Source organism: Macaca thibetana, chromosome 2, assembly GCF_024542745.1.
Source record: "Macaca thibetana thibetana isolate TM-01 chromosome 2, ASM2454274v1, whole genome shotgun sequence".
NCBI classification, from domain to species: Eukaryota; Metazoa; Chordata; class Mammalia; order Primates; family Cercopithecidae; genus Macaca; species Macaca thibetana.
This window is the reverse complement of record NC_065579.1, coordinates 160,525,287-160,549,112: the sequence shown is the minus strand read 5'-3', so window position 1 is coordinate 160,549,112 and position 23,826 is coordinate 160,525,287. Positions and strand designations below refer to the sequence as shown.

The following is a 23,826-nucleotide window of genomic DNA, read 5'->3' as shown; positions in this document are numbered from 1 at the left end:
GTCCCTGCCACCACAGCTTTGTTGCGCACAGCCCACACTGCAGCTCTCGGGTTGGACTGCCTACAGATGCCTACAGCTCTCCCAGGCTGGAGTTGCATACTAGTGGCTCTATCAGTTGGGGCGCTTGGGGGTGACCCTGTCCCCACAGCTCCAAGTAGGCATTGCCTCAGTGGGGTGTCTCTGTAGTGGCCCCACCACACTCACAGCTCCACTGGGCAGTGCCCTAGTGGGGACTCTCTGTGGTGGCCCCGCCCCTGTGGCAGTCCTCTGCCTCGGCCCTGAGGCTCTCCAGGGCATCCTTTGAAATTTAGGTGGAGGCAGCCAGGCCTCTACAGCTCCTGCACTCTGGATGCCTACAGCATTGGCACCCTGTGGATGCCACCAAGGTTTACCACATGTGCCCTTCAGGGGTGGCCTCTGTGGCATACCGAGGCCCAATGGAGCCACACCTGGAGCTGCCGTGGGGCATGCACCAGAATGTAGGGAGCAGAGGCTTCAGATGGCACTCGGCAGTACCCCCTGAAGCCCCATGGGTGCCCTGTGCCCTCTTATGAGACTGTCTGCCCTCAAAGCCCTGGCACTTGAGGCTTGTGGTGGGAGCAGCAGCCCCAGGGATCTCTGAATGTCTTCAGGGTCCTTCCATCGTCTTGATGACTGGCACGGGGCTAATCTATACTGATCTCATCCACATCCTTGCTGTTCTCTCCCAAACATGCTTTCTCATTTCTTACAACATAGACAGGCTGAGAATTTTCCAAATCTTTTACTCCCCTTTTGATTATGAATTTTGTCTTTAAATTATTTCTCTCTCTGGCCGGGTGCAGTGACTCACGCCTGTAATCCCAGCAGTTTGGGAGGCCCAGGCAGGCAGATCACCTGAGGTCAGGAATTCGAGACCAGCCTGACCAACATGGAGAAACCCTGTCTCTACTAAAAATGCAAAATTAGCCAGGCGTGGTGGTTCTTACTTGTAATCCCAGCTACTCAGGAGGCTGAGGTAGGAGAATCACTTGAACCCGGAAGGTGGAGGTTGTGGTGAGCTGAGATCGCGCCATTGCACTCCAGCCCGGGCAACAAGAGCAAAACTCTGTCTAAAAAAAAAAAAAAAAAATTATCTCTTCTGCATTTTATCATAAGCATTTATGAGAAGCCATGCAGCACCCTGAACACTTTGCTTAGAGATTTCTACTGCCAAATACTCAGTTTTATCACTCTTGAGTTCTATTTTCTACCAAACAGCAGGACACAAACACAATTCCACTTGAGTTCTTTCCCTCTTTATAAGTAGCAAGGATCACCTTCCTTCTAGTTTCCAATCACATGTTTGTCACTTCCATCTGAGATCATATGAGAATGGCTTTTACTGTCCATATTTCTGAGAGCCTTCTGTTCATTACCTCTTAGGGATTCTCTAAGATTGCGACTTTCTCTGCAGCTCTCCTCTTCTGAGCCCTTGCTAGAATCACCTTTGTTAGTTTGTTCAGTCTAGGTTTTTTCCCAGCATGCACTTCCACACTCTTCTAACCTCTACCCATTACCCGGTTCCACAGCTACATCCACCTTTAGATATCTGTTGTAGCAACATCCTACTTGTCAGTACCAATTTCTGTCCTAGTCTGTTCAGACTGCTATAACAAAATAACTTAGGCTGGGTAATTTATAAACAACAGATATTTATTGCTTACAGTTCTGGAGGCTGTGATGTCCAAGATCAAGGGAGCAGCAGATTCAGTGTCTGATGAGGTGTCCTGCTCAGCTTCATAGATGGCACCTTCTTGCTGTGTCCTCACATGGTGGAAGGGGCAAACAGGCCCCTTTGGGTCTCTTTTTTAGAGGCATTAATTCCACTCATCAGGGCTCTGCTCTCATGACCTAATACCCTCCTCAAGGCCCCGTCTCTTAGTACTCTTGAATTGGGGATTGGGTTTCAGCATATGAATTTTGGGGGCATAAACATTTAGAACATAGCATAGCCTAAGTGTGCAAAACAGTCAACAAATATTCTGTTCACCAAGTTCAGTGATTTGATTCATACTAGTTTGATCTCTATTCTTCTGTATGTAACCCCATCCTTGCAGGACTAGTCTGCTGCCTGGGCTCATGCCAGGTGTGTGCTGCACACATTTCTTTCCACTGGAAGGCCTGCCTTCCTCCCTCTCCATTCATACACATGCTAGCTGGACATCAGGGTTGAGCACAGATCCCACCTTTTCCACAAAGACCCCTCTGATGACTCCACCCAGAAGTATTGACACTCCTCTGAGCACTCCTTATAATGTTTGATCCCAAGAGTTCATTGATTACTGCTGCTTTGTCACTTACCTCATAGTTCTTGAATTCCCATGTTGTCCTCAGAACTAAATTGTGATTTGTTTTGAGAGTCTTATGACTGTACAGGTCATAAGATGTAAACATTACTTGCAGCATGTGTCTATACCTATGTATTTGTTTAGGGGAGAAATAACCTTAAGTTTTAAACATCTTGTTCCTATTTTAAAAAATGACATGTGAATCTGAAAAGCTTAGTTTTGTAGTAAGGAGGTGAAATGTTTGGTCTTTGGTAGCTGTAATCATTTATCTCGCCGTTTGGCATTCAGTGTTCTGTAGCTTTTAATTCAACAAACCCACATAAAGTCCCTCCTCTTTGTGCTTTTTCTGAATAGATGGATTACATGTAAATCTTTACAGCCAGAGACTTGTGAAAGAATCATGGATACAATTTCTGATCGCCTCCGAATTCCTTGGCTTAGAGGAGCCAAAAAAGTGAACATCAGCATCATCCCTCCGCTTGTCCTGCTGCCTGTCTTCCTTCATGTGGCTTCCTGGCATTTCCTCCTGGGGGTGGTGGTTTTGACCTCCCTTCCTGTGCTGGCACTGTGGTACTACTACCTCACTCACAGAAGGAAAGAACAGACCCTGTTTTTCCTGAGCCTTGGACTGTTCTCGCTGGGCTACATGTACTATGTGTTCCTGCAGGAAGTGGTCCCCAAAGGGCGTGTGGGTCCCGTTCAGCTAGCTGTTCTTACCTGCGGGTTATTTCTGATACTCTTAGCCTTGTACAGAGCCAAGAAGAATCCAGGCTACCTCAATCCAGCAAGCAGTGACAGAGCTCTAAGCAGCAGCCAGCTGGAGCTGCTGAACCGAAAAGGGCAGGAGAAGACCAAAGGGTTCCCTGGGACAGACACGTCGGGCAGTCTCAACAATCGCACAGCAAAGGATGACCCCAGGGGCTCTTCCAGGATGCCGGCTGGAAGCCCCACCAAAGCAAAGGAGGACTGGTGTGCCAAGTGCCAGCTGGTGCGACCAGCCCGGGCGTGGCACTGCCGGATATGTGGCATCTGTGTGAGGAGAATGGATCATCACTGTGTCTGGTATGTTGGAAACATTTGGAGACTTGGAAAGTGTAAATTCATGTAAAACTCGCTAGTTACATTTGATCTTCCCTTGTGCTATCCCAAAATTTCTCTCCTTCCCAGCTTTACACCTTGTAGGTATTTGTGGGTTGTTGTGATCTTCCCACTTAGTCATCAGTTTTTCGAGTTTCACAAATTTAGTTCCTTCAGTCATTTCCTGAAGCAGAATAACAGAAAACTTGTGGGGTTTTTTTTTTTTTCAATTTTCTTTTGAACGACTCCTCATTTATCTTCTTTCTAATAGAGAAGTGTCTACAGCTGAATGATTTTTTTTTTAAAAAAAAGAATTGATCAGAAACAGTATAAGCATATTTCCCTGTACTATTCCTTTTTAAACATAAAGCTGAAGAAAGTGTACCCCTATTTTTAGGTGACTCTTTTTCCCCCTTGCCATACATACATAATCGTTTTTGATGCTACCGATGATTTCCACTTAACATTACTGAATTGAGGCCTTACCAGATAAACTCTCTCTTTGATTATTTGCAGAGAAATGGGCTTTTGTACCTCCCAGTTGGCCAGTAACAAATGAAGGTACATAAGGCCCTATAAAATATGAAGTGCAATGTTTAAAGATGATGTTGCAGCTTCACTAAAAACATCTAAACTGAAGGGAGTATAATTAATTCAGACATGAATGCTGTGAGTAGCATGTTTGCAGGTTTATTGCTCTTCAGGCAGTCGCGATCAATGAGTTACGCTTTTCATGTCTAGGATTCTGGTCCTGTAGCATCCCACCTCCTCCTCAGAAGCGGATGCAGGAGAGGGTGAGGGTGCAGAAAAGGCTGAGAGGCATCGACGTGGGCCTCAAGTTGCGTGGCTCAAGTGCAGGGCAGCTCTTTTCTGGGTCTTTGTCTGTAGAAGTAAACAGGTGTTTTCATTTTTAGATATTCTACTTCTGTGTCTTCATCACTTATTATTCGTGTGTGCGTGTGTGTGTGTGTGTGTTCCATTTACAAATGCTGGTTTGCAGAAGGCTCACCTAAGAGCAGATCTGTGCCCACCGGAGCATCCTGGTGTGCAGTGGGTAGAAGGCACTCCCTGTCCATCCTGCCCCACAAATGGCCACGACACAGAACTGTTTTTACCTGCCAAAGAGCCTGCAGGTTACCAAGTTGTTCCTCCCCTCACCCTGTGTTTCTCACCTCTTTGGATCTTTATCTTACTCTTCATATATTGAACATGAATTTTCCCATAATCTGTAATCCTTCTGATTTAGCATTTTTACGTTTTCGTAATTCTATTTAGCTCCCTTTCCTTAACATGGTGAGGACAATGTTAGCTCTCCATAGCTGGGTAATACTGATATTGAGGAAGATTTGTTAGCCAGGTGCTGCTTTTTACTTAGTCTTGTCCTTAAACTGACGATGTGATTCCACTTTGCAAAGAGCGGTGAATATAAGACTGCATCCCTCAGTGTGCAAGTTTTTAATTCCCTAAAATTGCAAAATAAGAGAACTTCTTAATAACTGTAATTTACACTTTCCCTATTTAAAACCTTGTCTTGGCTGGGCACGGTGGCTCATGCTTATAATCCCAACACTTTGGGAGGCTGAGGTGGGCGGATCATGAGGTCAGGAGTTCAAGACCAGCCTAGCCAACATGGTGAAAACCCATCTCTATTCAAAATACAAAAATTGTCTGAGCATGTTGGCACATACCTGTAATCCCAGCTACTTGGGAGGCTGAGGCAGGAGAATTGCTTAACCGGGACCTGGGAGGCGGAGGTTGCAGTGAGCCAAGATCACGCTGCTGCACTCTAGCCTGAGCTACAGAGCAAGATTCCGTCTCCAAAAAAAAAAAAGCTTTCTTGTTTATCATGTAAATTGTATTGAGAACTCTTAAAAATGTTTGCTTTTTTATTTCTCTATGCTGTTTTGAGGATAAATAGCTGCGTTGGAGAATCAAATCATCAAGCATTTATACTTGCCCTTTTGATCTTCTTGCTCACCTCGGTGTATGGGATCACACTGACCTTGGACACCATTTGTAGAGATAGAAGCGTCTTCACAGCTCTCTTCTACTGTCCTGGAGTTTATGCAAATTACAGGTGAGCCGTGGATACCACAGCATGGAGGCCCCCTGGGAAGAAATGGGTGTTGCCATCCACAGGGACTGTTACTACTTGGTTAGGAGTTCTCAACCAAAACATAGGCCAGGCTGTGGGAATGCTGGGTATCCCTGAAATTGCCAGCAAAATTGTGCATTGGTGATGTGTGTTTTTCTAGGGTGCTGTTAAAAGGATTATTGACCTTTAGAAAGTGAAGAACTAGTTCTCTACAAACAGGACCAGGCCTAATCAGGGACTTCCAGAGTCCGGTGACCACTCACAGGCTCAAAGTAGCACCAGTGAAACTAAAACAATCAACAGAAACTAGCAGCCCCAGGGCACATATGTGCCTATTTTGTCGTAACGATCCAAAACCTTCTCCCTTTACCGCTGCTTTCTGATGCTTTTTAGTCCAGTCTTAATTTCCTGCTTCCGACCCTTTGGAGATGTGCTCAGCATCTCTATAACCTTGCTTTTCTTTGTGACCTCTCTTGGTTTTTCCTGTTCTACTTTCTTTCTTTTTTTAATCACCACTGATGATTACTATGATATGTAGGTCAGTATTTCCTGAGGCCCCTTTATAGATTGTGAAGATTTCCAGGCCATGGCAAAAGCTGGGATTCTTCAGCTTCGGCCTCAGCGCCCCCTCCCTGTATGCCGGGGCCCCCCTCTGCCCATGCTGTTTATTCCCTTCCCTTCATCATCGTCTCTGACATAAGTGCTCTGTGGTGTCTATGGTTTGGTCCTTTTCTTTCTTCTCACTCTTCATTTTCAGAACAATCCTTGCTTTCTCTACAAAGTATCCCTGTGCGGCATTTGTTTTTATTAATCTGTGGACAGATATCCCCATTGTCATCCTAGAACCAGACACCTGTGGGCATTATTAGAATAGATTGGTCCTCGTCAGAGTAAGTTTCCTTCCCCGCTGTGTGGAGAGTATCTCCAGCGTGTCAAATTCTCCGCTAACGCTGCAGGTGAGGCCTGTCCTGAAGCATAGCATGTCTGTGCACTCGGTGGGGAGGCGAGGGAACCGAGGAACGCAGTCCTGCCATTGCTTCTCACCCTGCTCTGTGCAGACGATTCACAGCACCTCATCTTTTTGGTGAGGTCCTTGGATTTAATAGTCTCTGAGGTCCCTTCAGCTTTACACATGAAGATTCTGGATGAACTTATTTCCAGCTAACTTCATTCGCGAATGTTTGAAAATCATCAGATGGCAGAGGCTCACTGGCAGCCTGTCTCATTAGTGAGCCTGAGAGGAGCGTCCCTGCCCTGTGTGATTGTGTTGGGCTTTAGGAGGGTGAATTTGGAATGTTACGGTCGGCGTTCCTACATCCGAGTAAGCACAGGGCTGCTGGTGTTGGGCGTCGTCGTGGTCTTTGCGTTCCTCAGCACTGGACTGGAAAGAATGGAGATTAATAACTTTAGCACTGTCCCTTGGCATCCACCTGCAGCTTCCTGGAGGACATTTATAGCAATCCCTTGGTTCCTTTGTTTTGTCATGAGTTAGATATAATTTACAAATTACTTGTTTATTTAACAAACAGGTGTTGAACACTGTTATGTCAGGCAGTGTGCTGGGTGTGTGGAGGGTACAAAATGCAAAAAACAGTCCCTGCTATTCTAGTGTAATATACTAGAAAACAGGCACCAGTAATTATAGAATAAACATGCACATTCTCCTGCTTAAGCAGGTTATTGGAATTCTGAGTATCTTCCAGTTCGGAGGATTGGGGAAGATGTCAGAAGTCTTTAGTAATAAGTAAAAAAATGTGTAAAATGTAAGGATGATGACAGTTTTCTGAATGTGACAAAAATGGCAGCCCTGACCAGCCTTTTCTCCTCTCCCAGCTCGGCTCTCTCCTTCACCTGCGTGTGGTACTCTGTGATCATCACAGCAGGCATGGCCTACATCTTCCTGATCCAGCTGATCAATATCAGCTACAATGTGACTGAACGGGAAGTCCAGCAGGCCCTCCGACAGAAGACTGGGCGCCGGCTCCTCTGCGGGCTCATCGTGGACACAGGCCAGTACAATAGGGGCTTCCTGCGGAACTGGCACCAGTTCTCCACCCTGGGCACACGTGCATTCCACCACCCTGCCGAGGACATTGTCTGAAGTGCCTTCTGTGTGGCTCTCTGAGGGATGATGGCTCCTCCTTCCGTCTCCCTTCCATTTTACACTTCAGTGTCCATTTTTATCCCCGGTTTCTTAAAGGCATTATAGGGCCATGCTCAGGTTTAGAGACTGGAGTGGGAAGAAGTTAATTTTTCTGATGCCACAACTTAAGAGACTTTTATACTGAAGCAGAAAAGTAGAGCCATTCCTTTCTAGTCACCTTTTTAATTGACTCAATTGCCTGAACTTGAGAAGGATGTGGATTGCTAATGCACAAATTGATAGAAGCAATTCCCATCCATTAGTATGGGGGAAAGAGTTTTGGATTAGGATAGTTTCTAGTCCCTCTTTCGATTCTTAATAGCCATGTGACCCCTAGTTGAGTCACTTTCCCAAGTCTCAGGGTCATCCGCAAAGTGGAGTACTGATGCCTGCCCTGGCTACCTCACAGGGCTGTCATGAGGGTCACGTGAGGGATGATGGATGTGGAAAGCACTAAAAAACAACTCAAGCACCATGGAAATACAAAGTATTAGGAGAATATTGTGACAGAAGAAAAATGTTTGTAGGTTAGATTATTGAAGCCAATATGATTAGGGTAATCAGTTTTCAGCATATATCGTGTTGTACAGTTGTGAGAATTTCTCCTTCGTAGGTATTAGACATGAACTACTCAAACAGAGAAGATGACCAGATGGATTGACGCTAAGTTGTCTGATCTTGAAAAGACAGTTGACAACAGTTATAAAGATAATTATTGCTAGTGTAATGTACAGTGGCCATGAGTTTAGGTGATGAGTTCTTCTATTTATTTTTTATATATTCTGCTTGGGTTTCTTATAAATAACTCCAATAGGCATTCACGTGTTTTTCCTCTTCCCATGTTTCACCGGGTAAGGTGCTAGCACGCTTGTGACTGTGGCTGGAAGAGGAGAACAGACACCCCTGTGGGGATGCTTCACTCTCTTTTCTGGTAGGAAGGCTGAGTAACATCAAGGGCTCGAGTATTTTCTTCATGTATTTCAAATGCTGTCAGTTATAGCACTCAATTGTGAAAATCAGCCTTCTGGCATTCACATTATTCCGGTATGAACTTTGAGGAGTTGAGTGACATCTTCCCACTTAACTTGCACATTAATTCTCAATTACCCCTCCCTAAATAACAGTATCTCACTAGGAGAGAAGAAACAGGGTATATGTGGTTTCCACTATTAATGGATTACCATTCTTCCCTGGCTCTTCCCACAGTAACAAGCTGTTTCTTTAATCATATCTTAAAAGCAAAAATGTATAAAAGATTAAATATTTATGTACAATGGATTATTCTGCTACAGAATTAAGATGAGAGAATTTCAGATGAGGAAAATACCCTTTTGAAATGTTGGTTTTGTACATGTACTGTTTTGCAATCCCAAAGATAATTCATGACTCCTTAAATTTGCCTTGGCTTATAGCTTAATATAGGGAAGATACCGCCAGCGTTTTCAGTCATTCTGTGCATGCTGCTTTAAGCAAGAGATTTATATTTGTTGAGAGGAAATATTGCTACTTCCTGCACTTCCACCCTCTGCAGCCAGCACCATCCCTACTGTGGCCATTAATCGGAGCTGTCCTTAAGATGGTCACCATATTCTTATTCAGGCTGTCGTCATTTTCCCCAGAGATGGTTTGTTTAACGAATGTTAGGCTCTGTGCCTGGGGATGTTAGCAGACTCTGAGGTTTGTACAGTGATGCCTTCTCCCTGGCCCAGAGCTGAATATTCACCTAGAATTAAAGTTGGATTTGATGTAACAAATTTCTTTCTGTACAGGTTTGAGATGAGAGAGGGTAATAATGTCAGGGATAGCATATGTGGGCAGAAATGGGTAGTCGTGCTTTTGAATGTCAGCTGTAGAGCCAACTCTGATGATCTAGCCGTCGATCATACAAATTCATAGAAACATTAGTATAGTCAGTAACTTTAGCTTCTTGCCAAATTGATCACAACAATCTAAATGTGATGTGATGAAGATGAGTAGTACAAAGAGACCAAAGTCATTTGGAGAATTAGGAATGATTACCATTTTTTTTAACAACTTACCTCTAATAGGGTTACTTGGATGAGCCAACTCAGCTTCCTTCCCATGGACAGGAAGGGACTCTCTGTTTATTATTCAGGTTTATTGGCATGAAGATACTTGTTTTAAGTTCCTTGTGAACCCATGATGGACAGTTTACAGAATGCTTAAACCTGTCAAAAGACCAGTAATTTTTTTGGGGAAAAGCCTTCCCAGGCGTCTGTACCGAAAGGAGCAGCAAACAAGGGGCTAATCCGTGAGCAGTGTTCTGTAGGCTCTGCGACATCTTTGTTTTATAGGACTTCGGAGCCTTTTACGATCTGGAACTATTTGAGGGGTTTCATTATAGGCCTTGGTTCTCTCCAGAGGCCAGGTGAGTTTATTGTGGAATCTTTGAAAGGACAAGGCCTCTGAATGAATCAATCCCAGGGAAGCATTTGGTGGTGGTGGTAGTGGAGGATTGCCCTGTGAACCTATAAATCCGCAGTCTCTTGGGCAGAGGAGCAAGCCCCTCGAACATGATTTGAAGCAAGCAGGCCCTCCTCTCTTATCTCACGTCCTCAGTCTCTGTTAATGAACATACTGGATATGGAGTTTAATAAATTACCTACTATCATCTGGCCACTTAGATTATTATCACACCACTGTGGACTGTTCCTGGGGGGAGAAGAATACACCGATTTGAAAGATTCAAGGGAGAAAGAGTTAAGGATCACGACTGCATGAAAGAGGAAAATCCTTCAATATTTAATATGTTTCTTATGATACCCACAGAGTACTTTTATGGTTCCAGCTGAGCGTTCCTGAAATGAACTGACCGTTAATAACGCCTCTGTGATAGGTTACCCTGATGCTGCTAATGTGAAGCCTTAAGTGTGTTTCCGGGACAACGTGCTGCTTATTTCACCTCAGCCACACATGTGTTTGTGTTTAGGATATTGTAAATCTTTGCTAAGTAGTGTTTTCCTTGGTGAATGAAGTAATTGTTGTCTTCAAGTGTACCATCTGCCTAGCAAAAAATTGCTACAAACTTTCTCTTATGCAATAGTCCTTGGTACTTCTAATATTTTTAGCAAGAGACAATTTTCTGTACTAGAATCTTCCACTGCCAGAAAACACAGTGCCAGTAAGGTTCTACATACTACTGACCATCTGCTTAATAGACATGTATTTCCTTTGAGTAGGACATTAGCTTTTTATTATAAAGCTAAAACTAGTATAAGCAAAAATATAATATCTAGAAGCACAGTTTTAGCCAGGATGTTTAAAAATTAAAGTTTTGCGAAATTTAAGGGTCTTTTTAACCTAGGTAAGTTTATATGCCCTGACTTCATTGTAGCCATATTCTGGTACCTTGCATTTTGAAAAGTAGAGGTTTCTTAAGCAAGCAATGGATAGTAAGAGACTTTTCCTGAGGCACCTGTTTGGAATCTGGTTTTGTCAGTGGCAGCTTGACATGTGCACCCTTTTGTATTAAACACTTTGAAGGTGATGCAGGGGAGCAGGAAAGCCATTCTAAACTCACTACCAAGTACAATTCAGTATGTTCCTGTGGCTGTTTGCTGTGACTAATATAAATTTCTTGCAGTATCAGCTACACTTAATTATGTTGCTGATAGACAAGCATCCATGCTTCAGCTGGCACTAAGTGTTTCACTGTAGGATCAGCAGCAGGTTAAACACTGAACGGTTAGTGGAGACAAATGTCTTAGAGGCTGCGCGATGTCCAGGTTGGGCTTGTGACTTATTAGTGGCCTAGCCTTCCTGATGGCACCCTGAAAGTGAACTTCTAGAAATTTCTACTTAAAAGGCAAAGCTTTAAAAGCAGAGCTAGTCTATTCTAGTTATTGATGCAACTAAAATTCTGTATTTCTTAAGATGGGACACTAACAAGATGGCACATGATAGAGCCTGCAATCTCAACTCATTGTGATCCTAATGGTCTGGGTGATTGGATGGTTTGAGTTGTTAGGGATTTTGAGCTTTTCATTTTATTGCATATCTGGGTTGGATGTTAGACTAAAGGAAACCCAGGAATCTTTACCTGATGTTACATTTAATATTTAATGTAACTGGTCTAGCAACATTAAGGGGGATTTCTGAAGCCATCTCCGGAGGCCGTGGGCTGAACATTTTGCACTGTTTTTATATACTTGTATTCATATCCTCTTATCACCTCAGACTCAGACACAAGGCCTTTTACATGGAAATTTTACAAATTACTGCCATTTATGTAAAATAATGTCCTGTGACCAAGTTGTTTAAATGGAAAATAAAGTGCTTTCTTTAAGGAAAATAGCTGGTGTTTCTTGGAGTGTCTCCTGAAGTCTTTTGATTTCCGAAAACCCTGCATTATACCTGTGCTGCCTCTTTGGCTCCCTCGATGTCCCTATCCTGTGTATCTGTCCCTAGCCCTAAACTGTTATGTTCCCAGTGGCAGTTTCTCCAGTTTTGTGGGTCAGGGATACTGCTTGTTGGGTATCAATTATGTTGGGATACATTATGTTAGCAGTTACATCTTGAAATATACCTTCATGATAGTCCAGCAAAAAACGGCATCAAAACTATTTCCATTGTATCTCTTTAGAAGGCTCTGTATTCCGTAAAAAGTCTAACCGGCTCACTTGGAATATGGGCTGCTAAAGACTCAATTTCTAGTTGATGTTTGAGGAGAGGCAAAAATAAAGCTCAGATAGAAAACTTAAGCTTTGTGGGATTTATTTAGGCTCCTGGCATGTTTACTTAAGGAAGTCACCTTTCCTTATGTACAGGCTTAGCATTTAAAGAAAACTGGTGACTGGGTGTGGTGGCTCATGCCTGTAATCGCAGCACTTTGGGAGGCTGGGAGGATCACTTGGGCCCAGGAGTTCAAGACTAGCCTGGGCAACATGGCGAAGCTCCATCTCTACAAAAAAAAAAAAAAAAAAAATACAAAATACAAAATGTTAGCTGGGCATGTCATCCCAGCTATCTGAGAGGCTGAGGTAGGAGGATTGCCTGAGCCTGAGAGGTTCAGGCTCAGTGAGCCATAATCAGGTCACTGTACCTCCAGCCTGAAGTGAGACCCTGTCTCAAAACAAAACAAAAACAAAAAACACAAAACAAAAAAATAATAAAATTGGTATTTTGTTTCCAGGTGCTAATATCAGCCAATATTTTGTAAATGTACTGTAGTTAAGTATAAACTGATAGTGATTTTGGTGGAAAGTGATATATTATTACTTTTAGTTACATTTTTAGAGGCCATTAATCGTGAAAAACATTTTTTTTAAAAATGACAACTGTATAATCATATTAAAGGAAAAGCTGTGGGAACAGGCGCATCATAGAATAAATAAAGTTCAATTCAAGGTGTTTGGGTCATATCACACATCCTCCATGGTAAAAGGATCTAAGTCATGTAGCAGGTGGTGCAGCTAGATAACCCTTCTGAGGAAGTACGAGACAATAACAAGAACATTCAATTAACCATAGAATTTTATTTTGCCAACTCAAAGTTTCAGCACACCATAAGAGTAGTCATCTCAGGACTGCACAGGACTTTCATTTTACCATATGCACTTATGGGCTACTTGAATTTGTCATAATAAACGTATTTTATAATGAAAAATTATTTTTCTAGCAGGTAATTCTCTAACAGTTCATAGAGCATTTTATAAGTCTTTATAGCACCTTAAAGATGAAAACATTCTTTGAATTCAAGATAAGTATCTCAGTATCTAGATCAAACTGAGCTGAGTACTAGAAGACAAACTGAGTGTATTATTCAGCAGTTGCGGTTGGGAACATGAACAGATAATTTAATGAATTGCTGGACTGTCATGATAGAGTTACTACCTTTTAGAATTTCCTGCATGCTTATCAAGGTGCATGGAAGAGAAGTATCTCTGGGAACTCGGTTTCTCTGAAATCAGGATAAGCGGCTATCCTCTGCAGCAGCAGTGTAGAGAACATTTTCATGCATGGTCTGCCATCAGGGGAGGTTCAAATGGACAAGGTCTGGTAGGGTGCCTGTCAGTGATGCTAATGTACTAGAAGACTGACTGCCTTGGCCTCCTTTCCTTTTCTAAGTACTCACTACTTTTTATTTCTATTTAATTAAGGTCACATTTATCAACAACTCATGTTAAGCTATATGGACACGTTTTTCTTCACAGGCTCAGTCAGGCAAACACTTGTCCTTTTTAAAGTTTACTATGCTAAAAATATATAGGATATATTTGAACAGAGGATCTCTAGAATATTCCTTTGGATGATCCCACTGTGATAAATGCTACAGTGAATGACTAGCAATCCAGGAAAAGTCAAAGAAGGAAATAAAAATTCTCAAAATAATTCCTTTGATCTAAGAAGTAGCTCATAGAGAATAAACCAGGTGTATGTATGTATGTGGGTGGGTGGGTGGAGTTAACACACATATTATGGACCAGTCGAGCTTCCTGTCCTAAGTATTACACTAATCTGGTTCATTGGTTCACAAAAGACTTGTCTTACTCAAGGACCAAGTATCTGATTGCTGGTACAGCTCATGGTCGCTTCCAGGCACCTGAAAGTCTGGAAGAATTTCAACTACCTTCCTACGAAGTTGCTGTCGCCTTTCTTCTTTTACTCTTTCCTCTTTCATAAATTTTACAAACTTCTTCCATGTCCGAAATGTGATCCAGAGGATCCTCCTTTAAGAATAAAGAAGGAAAACAGTGAAATGCTGAGAAAAGGTTGGCTTTCCATCTGTAGCACATTAAGAACTTTATAAAAATAATTCTTATGTTAATAAAATGCTGTATAAAAGGTGTGGAAATCACAATTGGGATTATGATAGTGTGAAATGCTGTAAAGAAAATAAAGTAACAAAAGGGAATGAGAGTGACTGATAGGTTTTTATTTTTATTTTATTTTATTTTATTTTATTTATTTTCTTTGAGGCAAGTGTCTTGCTCCGTCACCCAGGCTAGAGTGCAGTCATGCAATCTCGGCTCACTGCAATGTCTGTCTCCTGGGTTCAAGCAATTCTTGTGCCTCAGACTCCCAAGTAGCTGGGATTACAGGTGACTGCCACCGTGCCTGGCTAATTGTTTTGTATTTTTCTTGGAGATGGGGTTTCGCCATGTTGGCCAGGCTGTCTTGAACTCCTGGCCTCAAGTGATCTGCCTGCCTTGGCCTCCCAAAGTGCTGGGATTACAGGTGTGGGCCACTGTGCCTGGCCAGTTATTTTTATTTTTGATTGAGTGGTCAGGGAAACTGAGGAGGTGACATTTGAGCATAGCACCAAATGGCCTCCAGTAATGCAAGCTACGAGGCACACTCCTGAGTTCATCTGATTACAGCCTACATACTGTGCCCATGCCAGGACCAGTGATGCTGGCAAGGGATCCAGAAACTACAACCCTCAATGCAAAAATGATGGAAAATTGCATGCAGAATGTGCCAAAGTTACAGGCATCGAGGCCCCAGGGTGTAGACATATTTTAAAAGCCTGCTGGTAACCTCACCTCCAACAGCAGCAACAGCAACAAAGAACAAGTCTTGAATATCAGTTGAGAAAAAGTATCCTAACATCAGGTTCTGGAGACGTGGTATGGAAGACTGCTTGTTTAAGTGAGTGTCTCCGCTGTCACAAGGAAGCATGCCATGGCCTTTTAGGATTTATTAGTGTCCACCACAGCTGAACACTAGGGGCATCAAGGTAAGCCAGGTACTACTGTCTGCCCCAGGATAGGCTGAAACAGGTGACCAGAGTTTCCATACAGTGGGAAGGTACAGCAGTAGAGAGCAGCACGGAGGACTGCGCAGTCTGGTGGTGAGGAGCAGACGTTTTTGAAGATGGTGTCTGAACTGAATTTTTGTCAGGCAAAGAAAAGGCTTTCCTAGAGGAGAGCACATCTTGAGTAAAGGCAAAGAAGCAAGAATAGCATGCCGTGGTGTGTATGTGGAGTTAGTGCTGAAACAAAGTGCAGAGTAGTTAAGCTTATATTTTTACAACTATAGGCAGACATGGGATTTGTTCTGGCCTCTTGACCATCTGAGGAAGTCCCAGAATGCACATCGGTCCTCATTAATTTTATGGCTGTTGGTTAATATTTTTGACAATGTTGATTTTTGTTGGTGGAAGTACTGCTTTAAAAAAAGGAGTGGCTGGGTGCAGTGGGTCACACCTGTAATCCCAGCATTTTGGGAGGCCGAGGCGGGTGGCTCATTTGAGGTCAGGAGTTCAAGACCAGCCTGGCCAACATGGTGAAAGCCCATCTCTACTAAAAATACAAAAATTAGCCTGGCATGGTGGTGGGCGCCTGTAATCTCAGCTACTTGGGAGGCTGAGGCACAAGAATCACCTGAACCTGGGAGGTGGAGGTTGCAGTGAGCCAAGATTAAGCCACAGCATTCCACCTGGGTAATAGAGTGAGACTCTGTCTCAAAAAAAAAAAAAAAAAAAAAAAGCCTCCAAGGAATGGACTTGCTTTTATCCATTCAGACCACCATTTACAGCTTCCTGTGCTCAGCTGTGGGCACACTCCCAGTCCTTGACCCTGTCTCCCATTCTCAGCCATTCACATCTCTCTCATGGCTATACTCCTGTTTTCTGACTTCTGCATTTTAGCTCCTGCTGTTCTACCCTAACTGAAAAATGTTCTGCCCTTTGGGTGAAATCTTCCTAGATCATCCTTGCCTACATTTCTCTTTCTTTCCCTGAACTCCTAAAACATATTCATGATCACTGGTTTGGCACTTATTTATAGCCTATCTATAGCTATCTTTTTATAATATTTTATTGATACATAATATACATATTTTGGGGGTATATGTGGTAACTGTATACATTCATATAATGTGTAATGATCAAATCAGGGTATTCGGGATATCTATCACCTTAAATATTTATCTTTTATTTACCATGGGGACATTCAAGTTACTCTCTTCTGGCTATTTTGAAATGTGCAATACGTTATTATTAACTATAGTCACCCTACTGATCTATTGAACATTAGGCCTTACTGCTTCTATCTAACTGTATACTGTACCCATTAATCAACCTCTCTTCATCCACCTCCCAAGCTCTACCCTTTCCAGCCTCTGGTAACCACCAATCTATTCTCTATCTTCATGAGATTCACATTTTTAACTCTCCCACATAAGAACATGTGGTATTCGTCTTTCTGTGCTTGACTTATTTCACTTAACACAGTGACCTCCAGTTCTATCCATGTTGCTGCAAATGACAGGATTTCATTCTTTTTCATTACTAATATTCCATTTTGTATATATAGCATATTTTCTTTATGCATTTATCCACTGATGGGCGCTTAGGTTGATTCCATATTTTGGCTATTGTGAACAGTGCCGTAATAATCACAGACATGCAAATATCTCTTGGATATATTGATTTCCTTTCTTTTGGAGATATACCTATTAGTGGAATTGCTGGATCATATGGTAGTTATAATTTTAGTTTTTTCAGGAACCTCCATTCTGTTCTCCATAGTGGCTGTACTAATTTACATTCCCACCAACAGTGTATGAGGGTTTCCCTTTCTTCGTATCCTCATCAGCATCTGTTATTCACTGTCTTTGATAAAAAGCCATTTTACTGTAGGTATAAGATGATATCGCATTGTGGTTTTGATTTGGATTTCTCTGATAATTAGTGATGCTGAGCATCTTATCGTACACTTTTTGGCCAGTTGTATGTCTTTTGAGAAATGTCTATTTAGATCCTTCCCCCACTTTTTTTTTTTAAGACAGGACTTCACTCTGTTGCCCGGGCTGGACTGTAGCAGCGTGATGTTGGCTCCCTTCTACCTTCACCTCCTGGACTCAAGCGATCCTTTACACCTCAGCCTCCCGAGTAGCTGGGACTACAGGTGTGTGTCATTACTCCTGGCTAATTTTTGGTTTTTGTTTTTTGTTTTTTTTTGGTAGAGATGGGGTTTTGCCATGTTGCCCAGGCTGGTTTTGAACTCCTTGACTCAAACAATCCACCCACCTTGGCCTCCCAAAGTGTTGGGATTATAGGTGTGAGTCACTATAATGGCCTTGCCCATTTTTAAATTGGATTATTTGGGTTTTTTTGCTATTGAGTTGTTTGAGTTCCTTACATATTCTGGTTATTAATCCCTTGTCAGATGGCATTTTAGTCCATATGTATATGTTGCTATAAAGGAATACCTGAGGCTGGGTAATTTATTTAAAAAAAGAGGTTTGACTTGCAGTTTTGCCGGCTGTACAAGAAGTATGGCACTAGCATCTGTTTCTAGTGAGGACTTCAGGCTGCTTCCATTCATGATGGAAGGGCAGCTATCATGTGCAGAGATCCAATGGCAAGAGAGGAAAGCAAAAAAAAGGGGGGAGGGAGGTGCTAGATTCTTTTTGACAACCAGCTCTTCGGGAACTGATAGAGTGAGAATGCATTCATTTAGAGAGGATGGTGTTAAGCCCTTCATTAAGCAATCCATCTCCAGGACCCAAATACCTCCCATTAGACCCCACTTCCGTCCAACATCAGATTTCAACATGAAGCGTAGGGGACAAACATCCAAACTATACAGACAGTTTGCAAATACTCTCTCCCATTCTGTGGGTTATCTCTTCACTTGGTTGTTTCCTTTGCTGTGGAGAAGCTTTTTAGCTCGATGTAATCCCAGCCGTCTATTTTCGCTCTGGTTGTCTGTGCTTTTGAGGTCTTACGCAAAAAGTCTTTGGCCAGACCAATGGCCTGGGGCATTGTCTCAATGTTTTCTTCTAGTAGTTTCATAGTTTCTGGACTTAGATTTAAATCTATAACCCATTTGGATTTGGTTTTTGTGTATGGTGAGAGAAAAGGGGTCTCATTTCATTCTTCTGCTTATAGTTATACTGTTTTTCCAGCACCACTTACTGAAAGACTGCCCTTTCCCCATTTTATGTTTTTGGCACTTTTGCCAAAGATGAGTTGGTTGTAAATGTGTGGATTTAAATCTGGGTTCTCTGTTCTATTTCATTGGTCTATATGTCTGTTTTTATGCCAGTACCAAGCTGTTTTGGTTACTATAGCTTTGTAATAAATTTTGAAGTCGGGTAGTGTGATGCCTAGAGCTTTGCTCTTTTTGCTCAGTGTTGCTTTGGCTATTCAGGTTCTTCTGTGGTTTCATATAAATATTAGGAATTTTTTTCTATTTCTTTCTTTATTATTATTATTATTATACTTTAAGTTCTAGGGTACATGTGAATAACGTGCAGGTTTGTTACATATGTATACTTGTGCCATGTTGGTGTGCTGCACCCATCAACTCATCAGCACCCATCAACTCGTCATTTACATCAGGTATAACTCCCAATGCAATCCCTCCCCCCTCCCCCTCCTCATGATAGGCCCTGGTGTGTGATGTTCCCCTTCCCGAGTCCAAGTGATCTCATTGTTCAGTTCCCACCTATGAGTGAGAACATGCGGTGTTTGGTTTTCTGTTCTTGCGACAGTTTGCTGAGAATGATGGTTTCCAGCTGCATCCATGTCCCTACAAAGGACACGAACTCATCCTTTTTTATGGCTGCATAGTATTCCATGGTGTATATGTGCCACATTTTCTTAATCCAGTCTGTCACTGATGGACATTTGGGTTGATTCCAAGTCTTTGCTATTGTGAATAGTGCCGCAATAAACATACGTGTGCATGTGTCTTTATAGCAGCATGATTTATAATCCTTTGGGTATATACCCAGTAATGGGATGGCTGGGTCATATGGTACTTCTAGTTCTAGATCCTTGAGGAATCGCCATACTGTTTTCCATAATTGTTGAACTAGTTTACAATCCCACCAACAGTGTAAAAGTGTATTTTTTTTTTCTATTTCTATGAAGAATGTTGTTGGTATTTTGATAGAGATTGCATTGAATCTGTAAATTGCTTTGGGTAGTATTGCAATTTTAACTGTATGAAGTCTTCCAGCACATAAGCATGGCATATCTTTCTATATGTTTGTGTCCTCTTCAACTTCTTTCCTTAGTGTTTTATAGTTTTCCTTATATAGATCGTTCACTTCCTTGGTTAAATTGGTTCCCAGGTATTTTATTTTCTTTGTAGCTAGTTAAGGTGGGATTGCTTTCTTGATTTCTTTTTCAGATGTTTCACTGTTGTTGTATATATTAATAAATGCTACTGATTTTTTAATGCTGATTTTGTATTCTGCAACTTTACTGAATTTGTCAGATCTAACAGTTTTTTTGGTGTAGTCTTTAGGTTTTTTTAAGCATAAGATCATGTCATCCATGAACAAGGCTAATTTGGCCTCTTCCTTTTCAATTTGGATACTTTTTTTTTTTTTTAAGACAGGGTTTCTGTGTCACCCAGGTGGTCTTGAACTCTTGGCCTCAAATGATCCTTCCATATTGGCCTCCCAAAGCCCTGGGATTATAGCCATGAGCCATCACATCTGGCCTGGATGCCCTTTACTTTTTACTCTTGCCTAACTGCTCTGGCAAGGACTTGCAGTATTACATTGAATAAAAGTGCTGAAAGTGGGCATTTTGGTCCTGGCCAGGATGTTGAATTTTATCGAATGCCTTTTTTGACATCTCTTGAAATAATAATATGGTTTTTGTTCTTGGTTCTGTTAATGTGATGTATCATGTTTATTGATTTGCATAAGATGAACCATCCTTGGATCCCTGGGATGAATCCCACTTGACCATGGTGAATGATCTTTTCAATGTGTTATTGAATTGGGTTTGCTGGTATTTGGTTGAAGATTTTGCATTTGTGGTCATCAGGAATATGTAGTTTTTTTAATTAATTAATTTATTTTTTTATCATGTCCTTGTTTGGTTTTGGTATCAGGCTAATGCTGGCCTCATAGAATAAGTATGGAAGTATTCTCTCCTCTTCAATTGTTTTTGAAGAAATTGAGTAGAATTTGTATTAGTTCTTCTTTAAATGTTTGGTAGAATTTAGCAGTGAAGCCATTAGGTCCTGGGCTTTTCTTTGATGTGAGACTTTTTATTACAGCTTCAATCTCATTACTCATTATTGGTTTGTTGAGGTTTTCTGTTTCTTCATTGTTCAATCTTGGTAGGTTGTATCTGTCCAGAAATTTATCAATTTCTTCTATGTTTTCCAGTTTATTGATGTGTAGGTGTTCATAATAGTCTCTAGTGATTCTTTGTATTTTTGATGTCTCAGTTGTTATGTCTCCTTTTTCATTTCTGATTTTGAGTCAGAAAAAGTCTCAATTTCATTTATTTCTGCTTAGATTTATATTATTTCCTTTCTTCTAATAATTTGGGGTTTGGTTTGTTCTTGCTTTTCTGTATTTCCTTGAGGAGTACAGTTAACTTATTTTTTGAAGTCTCTCAACTTTTTTGATGTAAGTGTTTGTTGCTATAAACTTCTCTCTTAAAAGAAGTGACTGCTTTTACTATAATCCGTAGATTTTGATCTATGGTATTTCCATTTATATTGGTTTCAAGAAAGTTTAAATTTTTTTTCGTAATTTCTTAATTGATCCATTGGTTGTTCAGGAGCATGCTGTTTAATTTCCTTGTATCTGTGTAGTTTCTGAAGTTCCTCTTACTGATTCCTGATTTTATTCTGTTGTGGTCCGAAAAGATACTTGGCATAACTTCTGTTTTTTGAATTTGTTGAGAGTTGTTTTGTGGCCTAAGATATGGTCTTATTATGGAGGATGTTCCATGTGCTGATAAAAAGAATGTGTATTCTGCAACAGTTGGGTAAAATGTTCTTTAAATGTCAGACCTATTTGGCCTGGTTTCTGGTTTAACTTTGATGTGTCTTTGTTGATTTTCTTCCTAGATAATTTGTCCACTACTGAGAGTGGCGTGTTGAAGTCCCCTATCATTGTATTGCAGTTATCTCTCCCTTTATTGTTTGTGTTACATACTTGGGTGCTTGATGTTGAGTGCATAGATATTTATAATTGTTATATCCTCTTGCTGAATTGAACTCTTTATCATTATATAATGACCTTCTTTATTTCTCTTTATAGTCTTTGACTTGTAATCAGTTTTATCTAATATAAGTATAGCTATTCCTGCTGTGTTTTTGGTTTCCACTTGCTTGGAATGTCTTTTTCTATCTCCTTCAGTCTATGTATGTCTTTACAGGTGAAGTAGGTGTCTTCTACGCAGCATATAGTTGGATCTTATTTCTTTATTCATCAGCCACTCTATGTCTTTTAATTGGAGAACTGAGTCCATTTGTATTCAGTTATTGATAAGTAAGGACTTACTATAGCAATTTTTTCTTTCCTTGTTTGCTGGTTGTTTTGTAACTCCTGTCTTCCTTTTTTACTGTTTTCCCTTGTGGCAAAACGATTTTCTCTGATAGTTTTAATTTGTTGCCTTTTCTTTTTAGAAATCCTCCAACATTTTGACTTTTTCTTGTCTTAGTTTCCATGTTTTATATTACCTATCACTTAGCAGGCTGCTGTAGCTATTATTGTTTTAGATAGAGTTCTCCTTTTGGCTTCATACTAGAGTTATAAGTTGATTACATACCACAATTACAGTATTAGAGTATTCTGGGTTTGTTGATGTAATTTTACCAGTAGGGTTTCTACTGTCAACTGTTTTCTTTTTGTGTTAGTGTTTTTTTTCTTTCAGACTGAAGAACTCCCTTTAACATTTCTTGTAAGATGGGTCTGGTGTTGGTGAATTCTCTCAGCATTTGTTTTTCTGAGAAAAACTTTCTCTGTCCTTCATATTTGAAATATGGCTTTGATGGATACAGTATTCTTGGATGGCAGTTTTTTTTTTTTCTTTTTTCTTTCAGCACTTTGAAAATCTCATCCTGCTCTCTCCTGGCCTGTACAGTTTCTGCTGAGAAATCTGTTGCCAGATGAATTGGAGCTTCATTATATGTTATTTGCCTCTTTTCTCCTATTGCTTTTAGGATCCTCTTTGTCCTTGACGTTTGAGAGTTTAGGTCAAATTTGTTTGGGGTTCTCTGACTTTCCTATACCTGGATATGTCTTTCTCAAGTTTTGGGAAGTTTCCTATTTTTATTTCTTTGGATAAGCTTTCTACCCTTTGGTCTCATTCAACTCTCTCTTCAACACCAATAATTTTTAGATATGGTCTTCTGAGGTAATTTTCTATATCTTGTAGGCTGTCTTCATTCCTTTTCATTCCTTTTTCTTTTCTCTTCTGATATCGTATTTTCAAGTGGCTTGTCTTTGGGCTCATTGATTTTCCACTGCTTGATCCATTTGGCTGTGGAAAACATCTCATGATTTTTCAGTTCAGCAAATGTATTTCTCAGTTCCAAGATTTGTTTGACTTTTTAAATCTTCGTTAAATTTATCTGAAGAATTGCAGAACTGCTTTTCTTTGTTATCTTGAAGATCACTGGGTTTTCTTAAAACTGCTATTTTGAATGTTGGTTAGAGTTTACATTTTGCCTTCTCATTAGGATTAGTCACTGGTTCCCTGCTTTGTCTATCTGGGAAGGTCATGGTTCCCTGTTTGCGGTTTTTGTTTTTTTGAGATAGAGTCTTGCTGAAGTGCCTAGGCTGGAGTGCAGTGGTGCGATCTCAGTTCACTGCAACCTCCACCTTCCAGGTTCAAGCCATTCTCCTGCCTCAGCCTTCCAAGTAGGTGGGACTACAGACGCACACCACCAGGCCTGGCTAATTTTTGTATTTTTATTAAAATGTGGTTTCACCATGTTGGCCAGGCTGGTGTCGAATTCCTGAACTCAGGTGATCCACCCACCTTGGCCTCCCAAAAGTGCTGGGATTACAGGTGTGAGCCACCACGCCCGGCCAACTCGCTGTTGTTTCTTGTCTATGCCTTTGTACCGAAGGATTATTTATTTATTTCAGTCTTCTCTGTCTGGCTTGTTTGGTTTTCGGTGGGTATGTTTGATTTGAGATTGTCTGTAATTTACCTGTTTAATTTCTTTTTTGTTCTCCTGCTATGTGGCTGCCTCCTTTTTGGCACTAGATGGTGCTTTAAGCCCCGGTTCATCTTGGCTCTAGTAAACCTTTCTCTTGCTGTCTCACTCTCTCTCTTTCTCTCTAATCTTTTATGTTTTCTACTAAATTATGAGCACCAGGGGCCATGTTATTAGGTATTTTTTTATGCTTGGCAAATATGTCTTGATAATTACCTGTGGGTGTATTGTACAATAAGTATGATTTAAGTCACCAAGGTAAGGTTTCTTAAGCTGGAGCCCATAAAATCCTTGACACTTTGTGTAAAG

The 23,826-nt window shown here is 41.2% G+C and overlaps 2 protein-coding genes across 8 annotated transcripts in view; one reads left to right on the top strand and one right to left on the bottom strand.

Moving 5' to 3' along the window:
* Nucleotides 1-11,936, top strand: part of ZDHHC23 (zinc finger DHHC-type palmitoyltransferase 23) — a 15,039-nt gene extending 3,103 nt beyond the window's left edge. For 3 of the 5 annotated variants that reach the window (XM_050778800.1, XM_050778799.1, XM_050778801.1), the window contains 3 exons: nt 2,664-3,371; nt 5,296-5,463; nt 7,315-11,936. In XM_050778800.1, the coding sequence (XP_050634757.1) occupies nt 2,664-3,371; nt 5,296-5,463; nt 7,315-7,582 (1,144 nt within the window). In that variant the 3' untranslated portion in view covers nt 7,583-11,936. The remainder of the gene's footprint in view (nt 1-2,663; nt 3,372-5,295; nt 5,464-7,314) is intronic. The other 2 variants (XM_050778802.1, XM_050778803.1) reach the window with 1 other exon arrangement.
* A 1,161-nt stretch (nt 11,937-13,097) lies between these two features.
* The window catches only part of CCDC191 (coiled-coil domain containing 191), an 88,720-nt gene continuing 77,991 nt past the window's right edge, over nt 13,098-23,826 (bottom strand). For all 3 annotated transcript variants that reach the window (XM_050778782.1, XM_050778781.1, XM_050778783.1), the window contains one exon: nt 13,098-14,313. In XM_050778782.1, coding sequence (XP_050634739.1) covers nt 14,115-14,313 — 199 coding nt within the window. In that variant the 3' untranslated portion in view covers nt 13,098-14,114. The remainder of the gene's footprint in view (nt 14,314-23,826) is intronic.